We start from the raw sequence: 27,217 nt of genomic DNA on the forward strand, positions 1-27,217 counted from the left end.
TTCTCCCTAGGAGTAGAGTTGCTCCTCGCATCTACCTTTCCTCTCTACTTTGGAGTTCATTTTAACCGTCACTAGCCGATAATCCGTTACACCAACGCCCTGATAAGAATTATTGGCATTGAGATTTTCCTGTCCTCCTCACTGTGTGGTTTCTGCCTTCTGACTGGAATGCCACAAACACTCAGGAAACACTTGCTAAAGGAGGCTGGTACAGTTGTCTTAATACCAGACAAAATAGACTTTCTAAGTAAAGCATTAATAGAAATAAAGAGAGACCCTTCATAAAAATAAAACGGTCAATTCATCAAGAAGATATAGGAGTTCTAAATTCATATGCACCTAATATCAGGATCAGAAAAGATGAAGCAAAATCCCTCTTATCAGAAATGCACAGATCCAGTAGGCAGAAAATCATTAAGAACACAGTTGAACTGAACAGTACTATCAATCGACTGCACATAATAACAATAGTGTATAAAATATTTGCCATAACCAACTGGGATTTATTCCAAGTATGCAGGGCTGGTTCAACATTCAAAAACCACTTAGTGTAATCCATCTCATCAACAGACTAAAGAAGAAACAGCATATGATCACATCAGTAGATGCAGAAAAAGCATTTGACTAAATCCAACACCCATTCATGATAAAAAGTCTCAGTAAACTAGGAATGGAAGGGAACTTCCTCAACTTGATGAGGAACATCCACAAAATATCGGCAGCTCATGTCTACTGAACAGTGAGAAACCAGAAGTTTTCCCACTAAGATCAGGAACAAGGCAAGGGTACCCCCTCTCATCAACACTGCACTGCAAGTCCTAGCTAATGCAGTGAGGAAAGGAAAGGTACACAGGGAAGAAAGAGATAAAACAGTCTCTATTCATAAAGTAGCAATTTAGGGTTTTTGAAGCCTTTCTGCAAAGGAGAAAGTAGCTAAGAAAAGTGGCTTCTTTCCTAGGCATACATAAAACTATTACCTAGTTCAGAGCTCTGTAACACTTAACCTTATGAAGTTCACAAAACAGCAAGAAAAACAGTGCTTTTGTGGTTGATCTGAAAATCAAACACAGATAATAACAGAGTCTACAGGAAGTTGCACAGCATGTCAGACACCAAACCTAACAACAAAGGCAGTCGGCCGGAGGAGCCCAGTGAACACCTTCCTCAGAGCAGTCCCTGTGACAGCAACGAACCACCCAGGAAGCAAAAAATGACCAATATTTCCTCAAAAGCCTGGAGGAAACTTTCTCATCCTCATTGTGGATGCCTGGGGACTGGGCAATTATGTCTTAGAAATTTGAAGCCTATGGTTTCAAAAACATAGCAAACCACCCAAAATAATCTGTCTAGTTTTAAAACCATATAAAATACGTTTGTACGCCTTTACTTTTCTGGAGTTGAATTTACCAGATGACAATTTTGTTTTTGAAAACAAATTAGGGAGTAAATTAAACATATGCTCAAGGGGTTTTCCAACAGAGATGTTTCTGTGCTTACAAGCCTGTTTTCTCACTGCCTGGCTGTAAGTAGCAGCAATGAGAACAGGCTCTAAGATGTACCCACGGAGTACCCACAGCTCTCAGAAAAGTCCATCTGGAGCACATCTAGTGCTTTACCTCTCCGTGCTGTCCTCATCCAGAGTGATCTCCATGAATGTCTTTAGTTTTCTGTGAACAGTGGCTGCAACATCCTTCACTTTTGAACTCCTCTGTTTACCTAGGGGAAAGTTCCAGTAAAGACAGAGAAAAGATTTTAACATGCCACTGCAGTGTTAGAGCAAGCATATCCTGCGATCAATGTGGGCACAAGTTCAATAACACGGAGCCTCCCCACCCTTCGAGTTAGTCTAGCCACTGACCTGTGCAAAGGTAGTCATCCCCTGACAGGGATGTGAGAAGATCAAGCAGACATTTTTGGAAGCACCTCATTAGCTCTGAGGGACAGCTCCAGTCGGTATGACCCCATGCGTTATGTCTGTGCTATCAGAGACCCGATCCTGACCTGTACCTCCATCACACATAACGACCACAATGCCTCAGTGTCATCATCGTGTGGCACAAATTTAAGTAACTATTAAGTACTAGGTGCCCATTAGCACCCTACCTCCCACCCTCACTCCTTCATGTGGGGAATGTCCCCTCATTCTCCACACCACAACTCAGGTGACAGTCCCTTAGAGAAGGCTTTTCTGATGTCCAGCGTGGGTAACACTAGTCACAAATTATTATCCTAAACCCGCAGACGCGCCATGCATTAGGGCTTATGGGGAGAGCTTGTTTCGATAGCACTCTTTCTCTATAATACATCTTAGAAAATGAGTTCAACGTTACTAAAACTGAGTAAACATAGAAAGGTTAACAGCAGTATGCGGGGACATTACTGCATTTTACACTGAGGTGAGCGTGTTACAGGTAGCTTTACTTTCCCGGCACTACTGCAACTGGCTGGGTAGTCAGAACACACAAGTATAGGCTTAAGTAGAAAAGAAGACACATTAAGTATTAACATCAAAAACATACCATCATTAGCAAAAATAAATTTAGATTTTTAAGCACAGGTAACAGATGACAAATCAATAGAAATTCAATTCTGAAGCACAGAGAGGGACACGTAATAGATCTAGTGGGGGAAGGCGAAAAGTGGACAGGACTGGTTTCCAGGCTAGTGCAGGGTCAGCTGGGCAGAGGGAGCCCAGCAGACGGCGTGTGCTGCAAGAGCTGGGGGAGCCTGACTGGCAGGGGACATGGCAACATGGAACTGAGTTCCCAAGCATCCCGTAACACTTCTGTATAAGATCACATCCAGCAATATCCCAGACAGTAGGAGAGAAAGTTTAACCAACCTTTATTAATAACCAAAATAATATGCATAACAGCTGTGAGACACACAATGCCTTCAACATCATCAGAAGTAACACACGCCTTTAATTCATCTAAAAATGACCTGCAAGAAAAAGTTAATAAACATCTGGAATTATTCTATAGTATATATCCTAATACTTTATAGAAAGACTAAGATAACCATGATTCCTCAACCACCATGAATTCTAGCTTTCAGGTAGTGGGAACCTGATTAAACTCCTCTCATACTCTTCACTATAAGCATGCCAAATCGCAGCACAGGTAAGATATTAACATCAGATGTTGCTAGAAGGAGAAGAGGGACGTTCTGGTAATTGAGAAAAACTACTGTGTATACCCACAGTGCACACACAAAAAATTTAGTATCACTGAAAAATAACTCATGGCTGCTAAATACGATGCTTTAACGTTCTCACTGACTCTATGTACTGCTGCCGTTCCTCTGGTACCCGACGACGCGAACGCCGTGCTGCACACCCCACCAGTCCTGTGCGTGCCACAAAAAACCCCGGGCTTCAGCCAAGGGACACAGGGACAGCAGCGTGTCCCGAGAGACCACCTGGCATTGAACCCAGGCAGGTGCTCAGAGCATACTTAATAAGAAGTATTTTACTACACAGTGACATTTTAAATGTTTCCCTCTAGCTGAATTTTAGTTATGATAAGCACAACTGGGGACTTTTTGGATGGATGTATTTGAAAGAAAGTTACAATTTCTCTTTGTGGAAGTATAATACAAAATTTTAAAATAATGCAATTATTTTTAATTGCAGATGAGAGAAAACTCTACGAAACATTTTTCTCATGAAAAAAAAGCAACTTTGAGAAATTTTGAGAGCTGAAGGAATACAGCAAAATTTACTGAGAGCTTCCAGTCACAAGGAGAATCTCAAGACAGTAAAAAGAACACGGTTACCTGATCACATCCAGAGACTTCATTATTATTCCTATTAAACACCTTGAAAATGGTGGGAGGTCTGAAAGAACCTCGGGGGTGGTGAGCTCCTCTACATTAGAGACCTAAAGAGAAGTTCCGAATCAGTAATTTCTAAATCGAGACTGAGATAGGGCAAATAACTCACTTTATACTGCTATGGGTTTTCAACCAGAAACTCAGAAGAATAGGTTTTATTAACTGCTGAAATGTCTACAATAATTACGATTAATCTATTATTGTAGAAGTGAAAAGATACACACACTCAACAACCCTCTTGTCAGATACCCTTGAATGCGGTGGCACTTTCTGTAAACAATGTGTTTTTACGCACGGTAACTGGCTATCCTGAATCGCCCAGGAACAGGTTTTCTCAGTCCCAGCATGGCCGACACCCTGGACCGAATAACCCTGCTGTACTACAGGGTGCTTGCTGAGCAGCGTCCTTGCCCTCCACCCGGCAGATCCCAGCAGATCCCAGCACTGCCAGTGTCCTCTGGAGAACCACCCACAGTGCAGTCACGTTGGTCTGGACCCATGTCAGGGGCTCTGCCTGGATCTATGCCCCTCATCACCAACCTTACAAGTTTAGAGTCATCCATTAGTGGCAAATGAACGCCACATGCAAATGGCTCCTTGGAAAACCTAAATCCAGGACCCTGCTCTGGAAGGGGTGGGGGCCGGGGGGGTATGTCTTTGTTTCCTGATCCCACCCCCCATTGCCTCCCCACTCCGTCCCACCTTCGTACATCCCACACTGTCTCTCGCCCACTTCTCAGCCATCAGGGGACTCAACTCAGGTGTAACTGTACAGTACTTCTAAACAGCCTTCTCGTATGCCCCCTGAAGGGTTCACAACACTAATTTGGATATTAAAGTCCAGTCATCATTATGTTTGAAATAGCTCTGCTTCTCATTAAAATGCTTTACACCTTAAATGTTGTGAATGCATTTCTGATATAGACAAATGATTGTTGACTGGTCGAAATAAAAACGTGTCTTGGGGCGCCTGGGTGGCTCAGTCAGTGAAGTGTCCCACTCTCGGTTGCGGCTCAGGTCATGATCTCGGGGTCGTGGATCCACGTCAGGCTCTGCACTCGGTGCGCAGTCTGCTTCAGATGCTCTCTCCCCCTCCCTCCTGCTCACTCTCTCTCTCAAGTGAATAAATAAAATCTTTTATAGCAGTTAGATACAGAACAACGGCACGGAGTAGGAGAATGCTACTCAGAGGAATGGTCTCACAAGACTGTCACGATGCACAGGCACACCGTAACTTCTTAGGGAGACGGATGAGTTAGATACGCATACTAAAATCTCCAGAGAAACCACTACAGCAATTACACAAAGGACAAAATAGAGTCAACAGAGAAGATAAAATGGAACAGGACAAACACCTGATTCATCAAGAAATGGCAGGAAAAGAAGAAAAGTAAGGGGACTAATAGAAAACAAACATCAAAATGGTCAAATTAAACCCAAACATATCAGGGGGGCGCCTGGGTGGCACAGCGGTTAAGCGTCTACCTTCGGCTCAGGGCGTGATCCCGGCGTTATGGGATCGAGCCCCACATCAGGCTCCTCCGCTATGAGCCTGCTTCTTCCTCCCCCACTCCCCCTGCTTGTGTTCCCTCTCTCGCTGGCTGTCTCTATCTCTGTCGAATAAATAAATAAAATCTTTAAAAAAAACCAAAGTCATTAAAAAAAAAAACAAAAACCCAAACATATCAATGATTTCCTTAAAATCAAATGGGCTAAGCACCCCAAGTAAAAGGCAGAGATTATAAGACTAGACCCCCCCCAAAAAAAGGCCTGCCCATGTGGTAATTATAAAAAAACACTTTGAACACGTAGAAAAACACGTTGAAAGTAAAAGCCGTCTCTTGAACTATCAGACAGCCAATGCATCAAAAAGACACAGCAGTCCTGAGTGTGTATGCACCCAAGCACAAACTCCTACATACATGGAAACCAACAGAAAGAGACAAGGCCACCAGTGTGCTGCACTTGCATTCACGGAACAAGCAGACAAATCAGTGAGGAGATAGAAGAGAGGTCGGCAAACACGTCCTATAAAGTAGTAAAATACACCAGCTTTGTGGGCAGGACAGTCTGTCAGGGCTACTCAGCCACAGAAAATACGGAAATGGTGGGCGTGGCTGTGCTAAAACACAAGTTCCTTTACAAAAACAGACAGTGAGTCAGGGTTGCCCCACAGGCCAATAACTGATTTATGTATAGTGGTTACCTATAAAGCTCAATGGAGTAAATAAATTCTAGCTCTTATTCCATGTATAATCTCGTTACTAGTTTCCTAAACCAAGCTTTAAGCTTTAAGGAGGGCCTTAAATTCTATTAATGTTTTAGGAATTTACTTGGCTGTTCTTCATGGTCTTAAGGTACAGAATTTATATTACACAATGCCACTGACTGTCAGATTCCCTCTTTTCATACTAAGAAAATCTATCACACCTTTCTATCTCTTAAGTCACTACTCTGGAGTGCATCTTCCCTCAATGCCTCAAGGATCTCACTGGAGAAACAACTTTCTGTTCGGCCTGAATTACCATCCTGGTGATTTTGATCTTTACACAAGTAGGCTAATTGTTAAAACTATGCCACTGCTAGGAAAACAGCCAGTCCTTTTCAGAGTAAGAATGAATAAGTTATCCGTTTAAACTGGTATCAGAAGTTCAAATTTTCTACGCTTGGACATGAAAAAGAAACGTAAGGCCTGTACTCCAGCAAGGCTGTCAGACACGAACTACCCCTGACTGCACTGCCAGCGCCATCCTGCATCCCGCTCCCCACTGACCATGGCTGCTTTCGCCTTGTCAGGAGAGCGAGTCTTAAGAAATATATCAACTCACGTAGATATCTAAAATGCAGGAAGGAAAAAAAAGGTTCACGATGGAAGGACTTGCTGGGTCTTAATCAAAAGGGCAACACCCTTAACAAAATTCCCCAGTAGTCACATGACTCGAGTCACTAGCCAGCTATGAACTGTGGGGGGCCGTGGCTGGCCAAGCAGGACACCTACTAAACTCTGAGTTCTTAAAAAACACTTGGGAAAACATGACAACGTGCTACCAGTAGAGAAGAGCGTGTTGTACAGTCAAAAGCAGACATGGCGGTTTCAGGACGAACAGACCTCACCTTTCGTAGCTGGTGACTTATCTCCACCACAGATGCAGCAATCACAGTTGAGAGCACCCCCCGGTGGACGGGCGTGTCCACGTGCCAAGACTGAACAGTCATTAAAAATTCATGAAGAGAACTCTGAACCGAATAAAGAAGCTACAAAAAAACACACCAGTCATTTTTTAGTGGTTAATAAAAGGCACTTTACAGGAGAAGTATCCCTATTGTCCTCCCCAGGGTTTCAGGAATCCCGATCTTGTTTGCCCTTTACCAACGCCCAATCCTTCCCAAACCCCCAAGAAGAGAAGTACCAATACTATAAATAAAGAAAAGATGAAATACCAATGACAATAAAAGAAGACCAAGAGGCCATGTGTTTTGAAAGAAGGTGCACAGCCAATGGTAAAAGATTTGGTAAGAAAATAAAAGATTCTGGTACAAACTGAATTATCATACACTTGAACTGACTCATCAAAAACAGAAACATTTCAAATTAACTCAAAGATGAACTGACAAGTTAGGAAAAACATGGCCAACAACCTTCAATCACCTTCTATCACTAAGAACAGAAAAAAATTGAGTCTTCAATGTTTCATAAACATCCTCCCACTTAAGCATTTTTTAAAGCTTCATCTAAAAAAAAAATAGCTAATTTGCATTTTTTAAACCACTACTGAGGAAAAAAAGCATGGCCCCCTCTGATGACAGTATGATTTTAGAAGTAAAGCAAATGTGGCACATGGGTCAGTATTTCCCACATGAACTGGCCACTCAGAAATCCCACTTCACAGGAGCTTTTATCAACAAGGGAATCACGGCCCCTCCAGCTCTGTGACTCTCACTCCCAATGAGGGGAAGTTAACATGTGATGAGAGAGTAGCCTAGGATGGAAATTATTATCTCCCCATCATCTGCAAATAATCAAAATCAGCATTCTCAAAAGTATATTTTAGTTGGAAAATTCTATGAAATAACAATTGGGCATTCACAAGCTGGTTGTAATCAGTTATGTGTTTCCTGTCCTGCCAGGCAGAAGACACCTGCTGCTGGCCTGTTGACCTGGGCTCGATAAAACCTGTTCCAAGACTAAGGGTCAAAGGTGGGTTCTTGGCCCTCTCGCCCCAGGTGCAGACAGCACCACCTCTCTGCCTGCGCCACGCTCTGATCAGCAAGCACCACTTCAAGGACAGCACCTGTAATTATCCCCCATACAGAGGTGCCCCCACCCAAGCCCAACGGCACAAGCGAGTGCTAGCTGAGCCTGTGTGTGAGGTGACGCATCCCCATGCACCCTTGTCTGCTGGGTGAGCACTGTCTGTCTAACGACTGACAGCCCATCCTGGAAACGCGTCAGTACCCGTAGGCCTTCTTCTGGTTGCTTCCTGAAGCTCCGTGCCATACATTCCAACAGTTTCTGAAATACTTTCTGGACCATATCAGACAGTGTTGCAACTTCTTCGTCCGAGTCTGGTTTCTGCATCAAGGAACTTCCAGTTACCTCTTTCAGAATGCCAAGAAGTAATGACACATAAAAGAAGCCCTTCACTAGAAAGAATATTAGAAAAATCAGTTATCTAACCATAAAATTTAGCTGAAATTATTACATTTTTCACACATGTGTATTATGGTAACTGGAAAGAAATTACTACTGGCAAGCCAATACCAGATTGATCAGATTAATCTAAATTTTAACACAAATAAATTTTAAAATAAATAAATAAAAATTTAAAACTTGCTCCTTCTAAATACAACACCAACACCTTCAACAACAGTAGCAGTATATTTAACTTGATCACTAAGAACTGGGCTCACTACACGTGGACAATGCGGCCCCTCGAACATGTGGATTAGAGAACATGTCTCCTTTTCTCACATAATGGCAACATTAACACCAGCTCTACCGTCACAAGTCTGAGAAGGATGACCCAAGAGCTTTCAAAAAATGATTTACAAATGTCACAGGCCAACTCTGCTAAATTTCTAACATTTTTTAAAAAAGATTTTATTTATTTATTCGACAGAGATAGAGACAGCCAGCGAGAGAGGGAACACAAGCAGGGGGAGTGGGAGAGGAAGAAGCAGGCTCATAGCGGAGGATGAGAACACCAGGATCATGCCCTGAGCCGAAGGCAGACGCTTAACTGCTGTGCCACCCAGGCGCCCCATCTAACATTTTGTGGTTTATCATTGTCTTTCTCTTCTGAATCACTTCCTTTACTGTATTGCATTAATGGTAAAGTGTTGGGGCGCCTGGGTGGCTCAGATGGTTAAGCATCTGTCTTCAGCTCAGGTGATGATCTCCAGGTCCTGGGATGGAGGCCCGTGTTGGGCTCCTGGCTCAGCAGGGAGTCTGCTTCTCCCTCTGCCTCTCCCCCTGCTCATGCTCTGCGTATCTTTCTATCTCAAATGAATAAATAAAATCTTTTTAAAAAATAATAACTTGGCAAAGCATTTTCCATATGTGAGCCTAATCCTACAGTCCATCCTAGAGATCTTGAATTTTCATTTCAGTTTCTATCCTACCTTGATTTTAAGTTGAGTTATAAGAATAGAGCTGGCGGAGGGTGTGTGTGTGTGGTGCCTGGGTGGCTCAGCCGGTTAAGGATCTGACTTTTAATTTCCGCTCAGGTCATGATCTCAGTATTGTAAGATCAAGCCCCACCCTGGGCTCCACACTGGGGGTGTGGAGACTGCTCGGGATTCTCTCTCTGTGCCCCTCCCCACCCCGCCCCACCCCCTCCGCTCACATGCTCTCTCCCTCAAATAAATAAGTAAATAAATCTTAAAACAAAACAAACAAAAACAAACAAAACTCACAGCAAGGGGTCTTACCCTTCAGGAAGCTTCTCAAGCATCCTCACTGTTTCTTACTTCTCTCTGGACCCTAACGCTGCCTGACACTCACTGACCACCTTTTTGAGGTCTGTGTGCTGTGAGTGCCTCCCCGTTTAGACAGCATGCTCTCCCTGGGCAGGAGCCATGCTGAATGATTCTTTCTTGTATACGTTTAAAAATATATACTACATAAACACACAAGCAATATACTATGTAAACACATATATAAACTATAAAAAATGTGTATATATTTTTAAAACTCGTCATATGGGAAAACACAGAAATAATGTTCCCCATTAATAGACTATTATCTAGATGACACAGAGGTATGACCTCTTTGACTCTATAAAGGAGTCATATGACCTCACACAGGAAATGGACCTGGGCATAGCATGCAAAGAACCTCAGTTTATAAAACAAATTAATAAGATACAGTAAGCTCTGCTTGAGATAGAGATAAGAAACTAACCGCAAACCCAAATTTACCTGCTAAAGTAAGTAAAATAACTGGTCATGTCCCAGTCGAGTTTACCCCTCAAAAGGTCTATGCCACTACCAGAATCAACAAAGTTTCTAAAATCACTGCAAAAATAATAGAACTTTCAACAAATGAATGTCTTTTATTTAAAAGGCAGAGGGGCACACACTCTCCACACAGCAAGTCACTTCAGCAGAACAGGCAGTAATGGATGCTAGGCTCTGAAATCGAAGTACGGACAGCTCAGAGGAGGCCCATGTGCTGAAGACGAAAGGCCCAGCAAACAAGAGCGCTGCCCTTTTTTATCCATCCTCAAGGTCACAGTGCATGGGGGAACCACATACTTAACTGGTATCTTTAATTATTGACAAAACTCGAAAAAGCTAAAACCTTAGTTATTCAAAGCTATTTCATTGTATTCAAGCAGTATGTGCCTTATAACCAAAGATAGATAGATGGTGGTTAAGTAAAATACAACACATTACTAAAGATAAGCCAGAACTCACAGCTACACAGAACAGGCGACCATGACTTTGGAAGACCCTGCTTCTCTAGAGGGAATCGGTCCAAAGCAACTGTTGGGAGTGGCGTCAGTCTGCCACGGATGGCATCTGCAAACAAGCAGCAGCTCACTACCCCAGCCCACGGCAGCAGCCACAGGGAAGCAGCACAGCATGGGGTTCCAGGGGCCTCGTCCTCCTCTGGCTCTGGCTCAGCTCGCCATGTTTTCCTCCCTGCAAGTCCCTCTGGCCCAGCTCCCCCAGGCTCAATGCCAGAGGCCCATCCACCTTCCAATTAAGACAAACCCCAAGGCTTACTGTACTTACTCTTTATTTGCTAGACATGTAACCTCCCTTTTTAAATGGGCTGATTACTTTCTGGAGGATGACCACCTCCTAGTGCTCCGGGGCACACAGCACTGTCTTAACCACCTGCCCCAGACTGTCTGTTTCCACAGGCCCTGTTACCGTGTGGTCCCTGATTTTGCAGAACAAGTGGTGGTTTTTCAAAACGTACATACTGCATTATAGCTGAAACACCTGCACTTGCACGAGCTTAGATTTTTACATTTGGGTTATGTGTAGGGACTCAGCTCTATTCAAGGACCCCTCCTCTAGAATATGCCCTTCAGCGTGGAGATGCCGTATTATAATATTAATAACATAAATGTGATTGGTTTTAGAATCAGAAAGTTTTATTAGAACTCTTTCAAGTAGAGCAAAAAGCCCTGTGAACAACAGACCCTGGGTATATCTCGCTAAGTTGCTAAGTATAATTCTATTTGTGACAGGGTTACAAAGGATGGCCACAGCTGATTCTCCCCTGGAGCCTCTAATTGTTGGAATGTATAAATGCAAAGATCATTTCAGTTTGGGTCAGGTAAAGTCAGCTGCTTACGGCCTTATTTTTGGGGAACAGATACTTCTATGTAATGAAACTAGCAACATCACAGACCTAAAATTCTGGTTAACTCCTTGGAAATGTAAGTTTTACAAATACTAAAAGCAGAGTCAGTCCTTAGGAGAAAGTAATTCCTAAATGCTAAATGAAGTTTCAAAAAATACAAATCATTTTTCATTGTTTCAATGATTAAACTTAGGTTAAAAATGTTTTCGCGGGGTGCCTGGGTGGCTCAGTCGTTAAGCGTCTGCCTTCGGCTCAGGGCGTGATCCCAGCGTTATGGGATCGAGCCCCACATCAGGCTCCTCCGCTATGAGCCTGCTTCTTCCTCTCCCACTCCCCCTGCTTGTGTTCCCTCTCTCGCTGGCTGTCTCTCTCTCTGTGTCAAATAAATCAATAAGATCTTAAAAAAAAAATAAAAAAATAAAATAAATAAAATAAAAATGTTTTCGCAACAGAAAGTAAAATAAAGGATTCTACGAAGAAAAGCCAGATTTTGAAACAAACAGTATTTGTTCTAGTTAACGTTCAGTCTTTACCTGTGGGCATTTAAAACAACTCATACACAGTGTTGCTTATAGTACAGGTTAATTTCAAGATACACAGACGTGAAACGGCAGAGCAGAGTGGCTGGCACCCAAGCACCGACCCCACCGGCAGACCCCCGAGTCGGCCTGCATGACAACATTTAATGTCACCAGGGACTAACTGCAAACTTAACTGGGACTCACTGACTCTATGTCCAAATCTTAACGTGAATCTACAAATCATAGTTATTTTCAATGTCTTCTGGCAGATATATAGGCTTAAAGAAATTTTAACATTGAATTTTCGGGTTTCTAATATAGATCCCAGAAACACCCAGATGTAGCGTCAGGATATACAGAGAGCAGTTCAGAAACAGTTCTATACCCACGGGGTAGTGGGTGAGAAGGGGTGGGGGTCATAAGCCAGCAGTACTCTCCTCACCCAAACTATGATGAGAGGCAGGGGAGAAAGCCCGCCTCACTGCCCCACTCTTCACGCCATCATGTGATGGGGCTGTGAGAATCTGGCCCTGGGGCCTCTGGTCAGGCCACTCCAGGTAATCACACAGCCCAGTTCCACCCAGACCACCTGGAAGGAGGCTGACCTCTCGCTCACTCACTCCACACATTTAACACAGCGCCTAGTGTGCAGCAAGCACAGACCGAAGGTATTAGTTACTGCAGGTTCCACTGTCACCCTGTCCTTGGGGGAACAGCAACTTCCCAGCGCTCCTGACGGGGGCATGAAACAACCTTACACTCCCCATGAGGTGAGCAGAGAGGCTCAGGACTGCCACTGCACTAGCCCACCACACGGCAAAGTCACCTGACAACGAGGAAACCACTGGGGGAATCCATGAAAGAAGCTCTGGACTGAGGCACATCTGACACCAGAAACACCTTTGAACTTCCTAGCTGCATCCGCCTATAAATTCCTTTTTTGGTATGAGCTAGTTTGTTACATATCTGTCACCTGAAAGCAAGAGTCCCAATCAGCAAAGGGAGGGAGGGTGAGAGGGACTGGTTTGATTATTAATTGCCCTAAAAGAGTCTTTTTTTTTTTTTTTAAAGATTTTATTTATTTATTTGACAGAGAGAGAGAGAGCCAGCGAGAGAGGGAACACAAGCAGGGGGAGTGGGAGAGGAAGAAGCAGGCTCCCAGCAGAGCGTGGAGCCCAATGTGGGGCTCGATCCCAGGACCCTGGGATCATGCCCTGACCCGAAGGCAGACGCTTAAAGACTGAGCCACCAGGCGCCCCACTAAAAGAGTCTTTTGATGAAAGAAGTATACCTGTTTGCATGATTCGGAGACTCCACTGTAAAAGTTGTATCTGAAACTTAAAATCACCAAGGCCAACCATCACAACATCCTTACATACCGTCAGGTAGGTCTGTAAGAGACACAGATGTGCTGGTGTGATCTACCAAGAAGCTGAGAGCCAAAAAAGGAAAATAAATCCAGCCTGGTAAAGCTTCTAATATCTGATTGTACTACTAATTATCTCCTAAAGCAAGTGTTTATAAAGATGTTTTACAAAGGAATTTCCTTAAAGACACGTTAGTTCTCATTTTTTTCCCCATAAGAAATCTGGAAGCCCATTTTATGTCATCCCACAAACATCAGTGAAAACCTATTACATGCAAGGTGTAAAACGCCATAAAAACTATGCGGTTCACGTTTTGGGAAAACACAAACTCTGGATGTTGAAATGACACTATACTGAAGGAGAGCAACACTACGGTCCAAAGTTACAACTTTAAAACAGAAAATAAAATCTGGAAGCACATCACAAACTTGGTGAAGAGAAGGTTTCCATGTTGTCAGACTTCTAACCTGGATGATTTGCTGATAAACAACCCTATGAAGCTTCAGATATTCTTCTTCTTGATCTTGGATAAAAGACAGAACTTTGTTTTCTAACCAAAACCCAGTGTCTTCCAAAATGGACAGGTAAACTTTCCCTTCTGAGCAGAACTGTCCAACAACAGAGAGGCACATTAGTAATGGAACCAGCTTTGCCAACGTGCTTCTATTCGGTCGCACAGCCAGGAACAGACCCACCTGGTGCTGAAGATGGATACTCAGCCGGCAGTGGAGGCTGAAGGCTCGCAGGGCCATCGCCTCATTAAAGTTGTGAGGTTTCCCACCTGGCAGCTGCAAAATTGATTCCAGATCCGCCTGCAAAATAAAAAAATCTGTGGCCATGTTCCAACTACTACGGCGCCAGCACACCGCGTACGGTGAGGACTATCTGAGGAACCTGACACACAGCGACCCTGGAGGGTAACACCTGAACAGTGGAGGTGATTTAATAACACAACAAAACTGTCTGAGAAATGTAGTTTTCCCTTCCTCTTCCCCCAACAGATCCTCCCTTCCATGTTCTTCATTTACTTAATTTTAACAGTTTTGTTTTGAATTTTTATTTAAATTCTAGTTAGGTAACACATAGCGCAATACTGGTTTCAGGAGCAGATCCTCCCTTCTAAAGGACAAGATAAAAACTCCTAACAGTCACTGCTCAAGAAACTGTCAGGTCAACCACACAAAGCATTTGCCCCTGGGGCAAACTGTGACCTGCTCCCAGCCAGGGGGCTATAAGCAGAGACCAACAAAGGAAAGAGAAAGAAGGGCAGTTCCTCCTGAGAACAAGAATGAGAACGAGAATGATGCTCTCACCACCTAGGCAGGGCCAGAGCCTCAGCTTGCCCACAGCTCCCTCACCGTGTACCCTAAGAGGAGGAGTGCCTTAGCGTTGGGAAACGTTTGGTTGTCACGTGGAAAGACAGGAGGTCCCACCAGCATTAGTAGGTAGGGATATGATCTGTGCCTCTACTAGCAAAGCCTGAAGCAGAATGCACCCACCCATCTTTCCCAGAACCCCAGAGAGCCCTACTTTGGAGAGCAGCACAGCCAGTGCACAGCTTAGCCCATGGACAAGATCCCAGCACTTCCTACCCACGCTCAGCCATCAGCCCTGGCCCATTTCCTCCCCTGGAAGGTTGTGCGCCTCCTTCTCCTCCTTCAGACCTTTCCCTCCCCTTCCCCATCTGACGCTGGTGCTAAGCACTGGAGGCTCTGCCTCTGGCATGACCAAACTCAGCAGCAGTCACAGAGGCTGTCTCTGAGGGCTGGCCCTGGAGGAGATGGCCAAAGAGCCAGTAGGGAAGAAGGAAATTCAGAGGAAACACCCTCCGAGATTCCTAGAAAAGCCTGCCAAGGACTGTGAAGAGAAGCTAGTATTCCTGTAACAGTGCATGAGGAGTACACAAAGAGAAGTGTAGGAAGAAGTCTTCCTACAGACTGGTGTGTTCTGAGAAAGAAGGCTATCCACGGGCCCGGAAACTGTAACCTGGCTCCCCTCTTGCCCCGCCAATTAGTCACCGGGGTGTCCTGTCCTTGTCTGCAAATTGAAGGAATGGGTTCGATAACTCTCAACTCCTTTTCAGCCAGAAAAATTTTATACTCTAAGTACGAGAAATTTAGATCTTATTTTGTCACTCGTACTAATTACATGGACTCATTCAACTTTCACGATGTCCGTATCTGTTCTGTCAAGTTACCTTTGACATTTCAAGTGCTTTCAAAAGGTGGTTAAGTTTCTTCTGGGGAGCAGAGAGCAGGCACTGTCGATTCTTTGGGTGGGTCAGCAAATACTCTATGTAAACCAGGGCCAATTCAGGTTTTACTGGGCGTGTGTCATGGATCTGCACCTTCCGTTTAGATGCTGAGTTACTCTGAAAGAACAGAGCAATAAACTGACAGTTAAAACACATGTTCTGGGGCGCCTGGGTGGCTCAGTCGTTAAGCATCTGCCTTCTGCTCAGGGCGTGATCCTGGCATTCTGGGATCGAGCCCCACATCAGGCTCCTCCGCTATGAGCCTGCTTCTTCCTCTCCCACTCCCCCTGCTTGTGTTCCCTCTCTTGCTGGCTGTCTCTCTCTGTCAAATAAATAAATAAAATCTTTAAAAAACAAAAAACAAACAAACAAAAAACACACATGTTCTGGGCCACCTAGCTGGCTCAGTCAGTTAAGCGTCTGCCTTTGGCTCAGGTCATGATCTCAGAGTCCCGGATCAAGCCCCGCATCGGGCTCACTGCTCCAAGAGGGGTATGCTTCTCCCTCTGCCCCTCACCCCACTCATTCACTCTCTGTCTCTCAAATGAATAAATAAGATCTTAAAAAAAAATAAAACAGGGACGCCTGGGTGGCTCAGTCGGTTAAGCATGATCCCAGGGTCCTGAGATTGAGTTCCACATGAAGTTCCTTGCTCAGCAGGGAGCATGCTTCTCCCTCTACCTGCTGCTCCCCCTGCTTGTGCTCTCTGACAAATAAATAAATAAAATCTTAAAAAAAAAAAACCCACATGTTCTCAGGAAAGCATATGATTTCTAATATACACGTATCTTCATTCAGCAATTTTAAAGAAACATGACAGAAATACACCTTGCTCTGGGGCTGATCTTCTGGCAGCCAGTCACAGATGAGTTCCAGAATGTGTCCCACTTGTCCCCAGGAGCAGAGACAGTCCAACAGAGTACAATAACGCTTGTCTGCTGCTCCCTCCTCTTGGTTTCTTAATGTGGAAATCACACCGCAGCTGAAAATGTCAAATATAAAATCAGATCTAACATTTCAGTAACAGTTTCCCACTTCTCAAAAAGGTGAAAAAAAATAAGGAAGCTAAAAACTGAGGGTACATAAGGCCCTTTTATCATAGGAACTGCTGGACATTCTCCACTGCAGGAATAAATATAGTTTCCCCCAATTACTACACAGGATAAGTTCCAACACAAAACACCGAATCTGAACACAGCTTGAAGAACACTGAAGTCAAGGCAGTCGGATATGAGTATTAAGTTACCAAAGACGTGCCAGTTCCACAAAACCCCCCGCTTTTCTTTTCTCTGTCATCTCCATGAGACTCTAGAGCAAAGATTCCTGGTTTTTTTGGGGAATAATTTTTGCTTAGCAGCAAAACATTCATTTTTTCATAAATATGAATAAAAATGAATCATTTCTACTGAGATAATAACCAACACTCTAGAACAACACCATGTTGTAAAAAATACAACATGAGCCACAAACCTAAGCTACTTAGGTCATTTTAAATTTTCTAGTAGCTGCCTTTATAAAGTAAAGAAAAACAGGTACAATTTCGATAATATATCTTATCCAACCCACTGTCTCCACAATGTTGTCTTCAGGTGTAACTGACAGAAAACCACTAGCTTTTCACACTCCTTCTTCCACACCATGCTCCAAGCCCACATGCACTCTGCACCCTCAACACATCTCAACCCAGACAGCCACGTGCCAGGCACACAAAGCAGCATGACTCCGAAGCCCCTTCATGCTGGACTTGAAAAACACCCCCCAGGCTTTAAAGTGGACAGCTTCAGTTCCACGTAGGCTCTCCCTATATTCCTTAGCAACTCTAGAGCCCACTGGAAACCGCATCCTGCTGCTTTCCCACCACCACCGTGAAGTTAAACCTGAAGCATGAGAGTCTGCTGAATGTCACATTAATAACTAAGCACAACGAAAGCAGGGCTCCCATTCACGACCCTCCCGAGAGACAGAGGATACCTGAATGTAGGCACAGCAGAGGCTGGCATAAAGGACATGAGCATAAATAAAGGGATCTTGCAGCGATCATCCTAAAAGCATAAAAAGGGGGGGAAAAGGGTATTTAAACGCAATGACATTTTGAAAGGCTGTCCACATAACTTCCTAATAACCTATCTTCAGAGCTGCTCAGTAGGAACTAGAGGCCCCTTTCAGTGTTCAATGGGAAACTTAAACCTACTGGTAAGCCTCGTATTTGAGAAACAGTTTCAAAGTCTTAAATGACATTTTTACCACTTCGTGTGATGTATTAATTTGTGCAACTATTTATTAAATACCTACTGTGTACGAATTGCCAACCTAGATCCCGGGGGATACATCAGTAAGGAGAATAGACAAATTCTTTGCTTTCAAGGCACAGACTTCTATTTCAAAAACAATACTGATTAAAGGGGAAAAAAAATTAACTGTACACTTGGTATCCTGAACATAAATGTCAAGAGAATGAGAGAAATTTTTTCATAGAAAAATTTTTCCATGAAATAATCAGAAAATCTTTGGGAAGACAATATAGGTTAGTGGAACATGTACAGGCTTAGGAGCCACCACGCCAAACCTAGGTCCCACCAGACTCCATGGTTTTACCAGCTGGATCAGCACAGAGCAAGAGGCAGCACCAAGGTCCGTTTTCTCCTCTCAAAAAGGGAGGGCGCTGCTGGGAGGACGGAGAGAGGCACATCACAGCACCTCGTCCGAGGCGGCACTTAGTAAGCTACAGCCACACCAGTGTTGTTGTGATTACACCATTAAAACGAAGAGCAGATCATGCTCAGTCAAGAACACTTAAGAGAAAATATCCTTGGTTCATTGGGAGAATAGGAGGTGGTGGACCCTAACAGAAAAACTAACAATTTTCCCCAAAATATACATGAAACAGAACCAGGGACAGCATCAAAATTTGATCTGCTTACTCTGCATTCAGTTGGAGTGGACCCACCCCTCCCCGAACTCTCAATACAAAAAATGTTTTCTTAATGTTACAAAAGTAGACTGATAATCACCACCAATTCCACTCTGCCTGGAGTATAGACTGTTTATTCATTTATAAAGACGACCACAGTGTTCTCAGAGCAACCGAGTGCAGAGAAGTTCTCTTGCCAGAATCATTTGAAATTAACTGAATTAATTATCATTAACTACCTTCCTCCAGTCCCTAGACACCTGCAGGCCACACTGCTTCTCTATCACCTCATCCAGTATTCTATGGGCTTCTGTGTTATCGTCTGAGAATTTTGAGATAATGCTGGATTCTCAGCCCAATGTAATTATTTGAGCTTTTAAATGTACTAATAACTTTGGCAATTTAGGTTATTTGCCTTCCTGAATAGGTCACAGTTGCATTTCAGGGACACAACGAAGCTCAGAGACTTGACAGCCACAGAAATGTGGCTCAGAACAGCTAAGGGGCCAAGGTCACATGAGCAGTTCTGGAAGAGCCCAAAAGTAAAATTCATCAAGAAAAGGATAGTTCCTAAAACTTACGATCGTTCTATATTTAAACCGTGCTTTCTTTGTAATTGGGAGAACATTTTCATCTCTAGCTCAGTCTTCTATTTGTTTTGGAAATATGAACTTTCCTCAGAAGTAAACAGTCAAGAAACAGGTTTCCTTCACCCAAACAGAAGTCACATGCGTGGTTCTATTTGCGGACACAACTCAAACCCTTCAGAAACTCATTGCTTACAGTGCGCCATCAAATGCCTGAAAGTGCCCACGAAACTTAGCCACTATGGTATCACGCTTGCCAACTCCTCTTTCTCGATTCCCAGCCAATCAAATTAAATTCTCAAATGGTGTCACAGACCATCGAAGACAGAAAAACCGAGCACTCACCCCCACATTTCCCTGAGTGCTGGGAATATGAGGTAGGAAGACATAGGGCCTCCACCCTCAAGAAAGGCAAGAGGCCACTTCCCCTACCTGGTGAGCGCTGGCTCAGCATTCCCCCCTTACAGATGACCAACCAGGTCCTGCCAGGTAAGCATGTTGGGCACTTCAGCTTATTCTGCACGAATGCAATCTTCACACCCACCCACAGTGTGAGCAGTCTTACCGTGAAGACTTTCAGGTACTCAGGGAGCACAGAAGCAAACTTGTTAATGGTGTAAACTCTGGCTTCCTTATTATTTTCCATACTTCTGTGAATACTTTTCCAAAGAATCACAACAATTTCTAACAAACCGGCCATGGATGCAACATCGCTTACAGACAATGTTTTGTCCAGAACCTAAGATACAAATAATTTGATTAAGAATCAAATCATAACAACTATTATGACCACAGCTCTATAGTTAAGAGTACATCTCACAATTTCAGACCTGAAGCAGAAATGTAAAGGATTATCAAGTCTATTTTCATTACACGAAAATGACTTTATCTTCTATTTGAAAATCTCTAGCAGAGGTAAATGCCTTTATATGAATTAAAAATCCTCTAAAAATCAAAACGTACAAACTATGTCTTTAGGGACATAATACGCAAGCACAGAGAATACTTCTACTGTATCTTCTGAGTTGTTGCAAGATGTCACTTCTTGCCGTAAAGTTTCACGTGAACAGACTTGGGGAGGAGGGAAGGATTTACCTCGATGTGATTGCTACTGAGACTCAGCTACAAACTCGGCCCATCAGATCACCCCAGGCTGTCTGCCAGCCTCTCCACTCCGCGGGCCTGGTGAGCGCTGATGATGACCAACTCCCACTCAATCAATGGCTTCCTCAGTTTGTTCTAAAATAACACACCATTCACATCTTCTGAGCTTATGCTGGCCATGAGCAATAATCACGGCTGTGTTCTTCTGAGTGCTCCATTTAAGCCACAAATGCACTCTGGCAAGTCTTCTTCTGCACAGAACACAGGCCCCAGAACACAACTAGTTCATACACACACTGATGGGGTCTGCTAGCCAGCCCTACAATGGGACTGTACAAAAGACAGTCTGATAACCTGCGAACAAGCACTTCAGACAATTTCCTGAAGAGGGACTACCTTGAGATGCAAAAGAAGATTTATTTCAGGCGTTGGTACTACTGTGCTATTTACTCAAACACAGTAGAAAGACAGTTTAAAAGAAAACAAACTTGGGGTGCCTGGCTGGCTCAGTCAGTAAAGCATGCAACTCTTGATCTTGGGGTCATGAGTCCAAGCCCCACATTGGGTGCAGAGTTTACTTAAATAAATAAACAAACTTTTAAAAAAATAAAAGAAATTTAAGGAGAGTACACAGAAAAAGCAAAGGTATTTTTGACATAAAGCTAGATTTTTCATTATGCACCTAATACTTTGAGCTATGGACAAATTTAAAAAGAAATAAAACTACTAAAGGCTTAGAAACTACTGAAAAAATGATACGAGTAACAGATTGACAAAATTCCCTTCTGCAATTAATTTTACTTTTTCCCATTCCAATGTTTAGCATAGCAGCCTTATTATTAAAGTTGCATGAGAAAGCCACCACTACTTCCGTAAAAAATGTGCTAAGTTCCTAAGTCGGAAGCAAACTTTTTATTTTAGCAGAGAACGTCTTTGATTTTTAGTAGTTAGCAATGAGAAAAAGTAAAAGAATGACTTCAAAAATTTTGCTTTTAGCCACATGAACATTCTTGGAATGAGAATATCCACATGACAAAGTATATTTCTTGTCTAGCATAAACTATAATGGACCTACATATTTCTAAATTCTTGTGTTTTCTAATGGTACAGAAACTGACCCAAAGTGCTATAAAGTGCAAGCTTTCTCAGTAATACCTAGGTTTTTAATAATAGGGGTGGAGGGTTCCTTCAAAATTTACAAAACATAATAGTCTCTCAACTAATACATCACGAACTATGTTTTTGCTCTTCTGCAAAACCGTTTCCACCATCAGTCTGAGTTTGCAGTGGTGGCCCAGAGAGAAGCTGCGCTCTCTCCCTATGCATCACTGCATCCGTCTCCCACACTGCGACCCCACGTGCCAGAACCGTGGAGTGAGGCCGCCATGCCGGTCTCTCCAGCTGAGGTTTCTGAAGATATTCGGCAATGTGGTCACCTTCCTGAAAAATTCTGCCCATACAATCTATACTGAGGGAAAAACCCTGAAGAGAGGAACTTAAACTCCACCAAAAATAAAAGAAGAACCAACTCCAAATTCCCTGGTCCAAAGCCTTTCCAAATCCAGGCTGAGGTCTGTGAGTGGCTAGAACTGCTAATCGGGGTCCACTGTCAGGATAAAACCCAGTCCCACTCTTTCTGTGCATTTTTCTCCTTGATTCCACACCTGCCTCCCTGACTGGGATAGAGATGAGGACTTGTTTAAACAGGGGCTAGGCTGGTCGAGTGGTGGCCCTCCCGCTGCAAGCCCATGGGCATAGGTGTCCCCGGGGTGCGTGCAGGAGTTATCAGGCCAGCATGAGACCCATGAGCAAACCTGGCAGCTTCTCCTAGGAAGAGGCCTGTGTCAGAGGTGGTGGGATGCAGGCTGGGACTGCGGCAGGCTCATACTGATGCAAGGACCTCGCCTTGGGGCCAGGACCAGGTCTCAGCAAAAGGACAGGCTGTCTCTTGCAACATCTTTTAAAGGCCAGTTTCCTAATCTATTTGGATACTACAAAACTACCCCCAAATTTTAGTTTAGATGTACATAAGCATGAGAGCTTGTTTACAAGCTTAAGATACTGCTTATAAGTAATGTGTGTCTAGGTCTTAAATTTCTTATAAGTGGTCACTCTGGATCTGAAGAAATAGCAGCTAATCAGTCCCTCTGATTAACTACTTTTTATTTTTCAAATTTTTATTGTTTTTTTAAAAGATTTATCTATTTAAAAGAGAGAGAGAGAGAGAGAGAAAAATGTGTGTGCGCACACAGACTTGAGGGCAGAAGGGGGGCAGTGGGAGAGGGAGAGAGAGAATCTCAAACAGACCTCCCAGAGGCAGACTTAAGCTCGGTCCCAAGCTCAGCCTGCTTCTGCCTTTCCCTTTGCCGCTTCCACTGCTAGTGCTCGCTCTCTCTCTCAAATAAATAAATACAATCTACAAGTAAGTAAATGAATAAATAACAATTCTAAATAAAGCTCATCCCTAGGAATTCAAACCCCAGATGTTTCTAGTAGAATCTCACAGCTGTGGCTATGAGTAGATCCTTAAGAACAGTAACACCCATTAATTATAGATATGGTAACATCCAGAATCCAATCCAGGTGTATGCTACACCCAGGTCGAATTAAAATATACAGAGAAGCTTAAGGCCAAGAAAATTTGGGACAGGGTGTTACCACTAATAAATTTCCCTCTGTTTTAAAACCTACCCGATCTCCACGATGAACTACAAAGGGTATAGAGCAGTCTTCCAAACCATTGTTTATAATCCTCTATGGTAATCGTTGAATTATCAATACTGAGGGAATAATGGGAAATCAAAATATTGCTAACATAGCAGTCCATGGAAATGCCAACATTCTGCCTTTTTCTAAGCATGGGACGCAGGGGCCTTGTCCTCCCTGAGGTAACACAGCCGCAGGCGCAGCTGGGCCAGGGCAGGCCCGACCACACTCACGTTCTCCTTCTCCCTCTCCTCATGGTCCTCGTGGCACTCACGCACGGCCCTCCGGATGCAGGCATTCAAGCAATGGCGAATCACGTGAATTAGCTTTGCTAGAATGTTTAAAATAATTGATAATTAATATACATGCTTCTTCAACCAAATTATCTTTCTAACAGTAAAATTATAATCCCAAACAATTAAAAGTATGATTTTAAAGGAAATCGTTAAGAAATGCACTAAAGCATGAAGCTGATTAAAACGACCAACACTGAGGATACGTGACATTAATTGCGCTTTAGGGGGACAACATAACGAGCACTGAAATGTAGGTGTGCCACACCTATATTAGTGCAGGCGGTGTGCTCGTGGGCATGCTGATAGAACTTCCTGGCAGCTGCATGGTTCATCTGGACCAGCGTGACACAGCGCTCACACCACACCTCCTCGGGCTGGTTCACCGGCAGGAAAGAGTTGAAGATGAGGTTCACCAGGCGCCGAGACACAGGCCGGGAATCTGATTCCAGACGAACCAAAATATGCTCCATGGGGCAAATTTTCCAAAACTATGCAAAGCATACACAGAAGGAAATAGTCAATTGTCCCTATAATCTTGAAAACACTTTAAGCAAAATTTCCTGAGCAAAATCAAGAAGGAACTAATCTTTATACTCAAGAAAACTCATTTCATATGGCTATAACAGAAACTGTGACTCTTCCGTAGAGAAATTAGAATAAATCCATATTTTAAAAAGCACTGACATTATAAGGTACCGAAGTATTACACTGTTGGGAGGGTTAATTACAACTAATTAGTGTCATGCTTGGTGTAAACTCTCAAATAATAGCTATGATTATGAGTCTCATAATTTAAAAATCTCCTAAAACACCATAACTTTTGGCCCATTAATGTGAAATGTGAATAGAAAAATTTACAACAGTTTTGACACAGAAAGCTAACGTGGATAATCCATTCCCTACGTTGGAGACACAGAGACATCACTCCTAACCCCAGGGGTACCTGGTCCACCACCCATGGCCAGCAGCACCCTCTGGCACATCGCTGCCTCCCGTCTCCAGGGCCAGTTTGCCTTCATGACCACACTGGCCTCCTCCAGCCCACCTTACAGCTGCTGCATGACCACAACTGTCCTAGAGCAGCCCCCTCTGTTCAAAAGCCTCAAAGTTGTCTACTGCCTAAAGAGGGCCAAACTTCTAAGCAATACATTCCACACGAGAGAAAAACAGTAGTAGAAAGAAAATAGATTCTAATGGTCAAGTGTTCAAATCCTGCCCTAGTCAACTTAGCTGGCAAACCTGTGCAAACAGCTATACCTGTTTCCTCCTCCGTAAAATGGGGTTAATATCACTGACGTGCATTCTCCTCAAGGACCTGGCTCTAACAATCTGTCGCCTTTCCAGTATTTTCAACTGGATCTTTCTCATCAGCATTTAAGTATTTTCATGTCATTCCAACTCTCAAAACAAAAGCCTCCCCACAAAATTCTGCCTGAATTTCCTGTGTCCTTGAAGTTCACCTTCCCTCCTGCCCTGGGACCTGCTTCTGCCCCCACCTCCACTTCCTCACCCCACTTATAACTTAGCCCACAGTAGCATGGCTTCTGCCCTCACTGAAATTGTTCTTGCCAAGGTCATAATGACCTTCAATTAAAAATCCAGATGAACATATTGACACCTCCCCTTCCAGGAAATCTCTGAGCATCTGATGCTATTGATAACTTCCCCCGGAAACCTCCTGGGACACTTCTACTTAGACACCTCTTGGTATTCCTGAAAAAGTTACTGGAGTAAAGACAATAACTAAACCCAAGTCCTACACCAAACACTTCTACTCACAGTGGTACTGGGGGGGCAAGGCACCACAGCGCTGCCAGCAGTAAGTCATGCAGAGAGGATGGTATGGTGGCCCAACTCTCAGCCCTTGCCCCACCAGAGGCAGGCAGCTTCACAGAGGAGAAGCCACTGCCAACTAACTACAAAACTGACTAAGGCTGGCAATTAGGTGACTGGAGACTTGTACTCAAGGGTGAGAGGCAGTACTTTCAAGGTTCAGAAGGTAGTGATGAGTCTGAGGATCCATCTGGCGGCTGTAACAACTTCCCTCTTCCCTCACCTCCCCTGCTCCCTTCCTGCCTGTGTGTCAGTGCAGATGGGCTGCTGGTTGTGAATGTGTGTACTGCGGTGTAATCCTGAACAGCACACCCAGGGCTAACACCACTACCAGCTAAAAACACTTGCCAAAACACTCAAGTGCACCTTGGTACACGGTGCGATTTCACAAACACCACGAAAGCAGATTCAACCCAAGACCAAAATGGCCAATGAATGGGTTCACCATTCACCTGCTCTCCTAGGCTGCCTGCAACATCACAGGAAGGCGGATGACAGTGGCGCACAGGCCACACCCCGACGCAGACTGGACGCAGACAGAGCTGACACCTCCAGACTGCCGAGCTGCTCAGCAGGAGCACCCCCCCCCACAGGAGAACTCATGGGTCAATTCTGCCATTAGTAAATGCCAACTTCAGAACATGTGCAGCAACAGACCACTCCCAAGAGGGAAAAATCCAAGAGGAAAGAGAAAGCCCTCCACTTGAGAACTCAGGTAAGCAAGGGCTCTTCAAGACTCCAGACCTCAGTGCTTCAACCTGGCTATGAGAAATAACAAGAAACATGCCAAATCCCAGCACAACAGCCCAGCCACAGAGCCAGTACCTGAGAGGTTCTCCAGGGTCTGTCCCCACTCACATTAAAAGGTGGACTCTGGAACCTTCATGGAGACTAGACCGTCCTGAATGGGAACTAGCCATCGGCACTCTTACCAAATGCTAAGGTTCCGGGGTGATTCTTACAACTAACATTTCCTGTGCATCTGCCTTTCCAGAAACTCCCCATATTACCTTGTTTTTCTTTGATTCACTTTCCTCAAATAATGCAGAACAAATCGGGACTCCGATTTGTTTTGTTTCAATTACCTGAGGTTTTATTTTACCCAAACATATCACCAGCAGGTTGGGATCTGCAACAGACAAGACCGCAAGCAAATCAGTAACTGGTCTTTCACTTCAAATGTTAAGTGTGTCTATTACTAACACAAGCATGACTGGGGTCTGACAGCGTAGCAGAGACCCCAGTCACTCCGACTTGGTGGATGATCAGCCCCTCCCACTTCCTGTTAGCTGCTTCTCCACCCTTCCAGAGACCTCACCGCTAAATCATTCTCTGCCTGGCTTTTGAACAGCTAAGATTTAAGATGAAAGAACCACTCCAGTAAAACATTATGCTTTCTTTCTTGCTACTCTCCTAAAATCCAAACTTCCCAAAGAACTTTTGTCCTCGTCTTACTTGGTCTTCCCCCTATTGTCTTGGGTAGACCCATTAATAAAGAGAAAACACTGCTCTCTCCATTTCCTCCCCAGTCAGCACCACAATAGGCCTCTGCAAACAAAACTGTACTTCAAACACAACACTAGGCCAAAATTTCCCTCTCCGATTCAGAGCTACTCAGTTTTATTAAGCTGTTAATAACAAATGGGATAAAAATTACAGCCAGCTTTTTTGCTAAAATGGACATGCTGATTCTAAACTATATAAGGAAATGCAAAAGACCTACAGCAGCCGAAAAGCTCTGAACGCAGAACAAAGCCGGAGAACGCACTCTCCGAGACTTTATGGGAACCTGCAGCCGCGCAGCCCAGGGCCGAAGGACGTGCAAACAGATGAAAGAGCCAGAGTGGAGCCCAGAAACACACCACACACGCGCAAAGGACTAGAACCACCAGGGAAGGGCGCTGGGGCGTGACATGTGGGATGTGTGCTATGGAGGGCATGTAAAATAGTCTCTGGTTTTTAGTTTTTAACAACAAAACTCACAG

At 43.9% G+C, this 27,217-nt stretch overlaps 1 protein-coding gene across 3 annotated transcripts in view; it reads right to left on the reverse strand.

Moving 5' to 3' along the window:
* Positions 1-27,217, reverse strand: part of NCAPG2 (non-SMC condensin II complex subunit G2) — a 63,837-nt gene that overhangs the window by 5,242 nt on the left and 31,378 nt on the right. For all 3 annotated transcript variants that reach the window (XR_004619446.1, XM_034640153.1, XM_034640151.1), the window contains 14 exons: positions 23,665-23,887; positions 23,337-23,434; positions 19,859-20,032; positions 17,767-17,837; positions 16,624-16,777; positions 15,739-15,912; positions 14,237-14,353; positions 14,009-14,149; positions 13,466-13,565; positions 8,291-8,478; positions 6,949-7,089; positions 3,778-3,881; positions 2,843-2,943; positions 1,617-1,716 (listed from right to left, as the gene is read on the reverse strand). Coding sequence is in view for 2 of the 3 variants with exons in the window: in XM_034640153.1 (XP_034496044.1) it covers positions 1,617-1,716; positions 2,843-2,943; positions 3,778-3,881; positions 6,949-7,089; positions 8,291-8,478; positions 13,466-13,565; positions 14,009-14,149; positions 14,237-14,353; positions 15,739-15,912; positions 16,624-16,777; positions 17,767-17,837; positions 19,859-20,032; positions 23,337-23,434; positions 23,665-23,887 (1,886 nt within the window). In the remaining variant the exon portion in view is untranslated. The remainder of the gene's footprint in view (positions 1-1,616; positions 1,717-2,842; positions 2,944-3,777; positions 3,882-6,948; positions 7,090-8,290; positions 8,479-13,465; positions 13,566-14,008; positions 14,150-14,236; positions 14,354-15,738; positions 15,913-16,623; positions 16,778-17,766; positions 17,838-19,858; positions 20,033-23,336; positions 23,435-23,664; positions 23,888-27,217) is intronic.

Source organism: Ailuropoda melanoleuca, chromosome 1, assembly GCF_002007445.2.
Source record: "Ailuropoda melanoleuca isolate Jingjing chromosome 1, ASM200744v2, whole genome shotgun sequence".
NCBI lineage: Eukaryota > Metazoa > Chordata > Mammalia > Carnivora > Ursidae > Ailuropoda > Ailuropoda melanoleuca.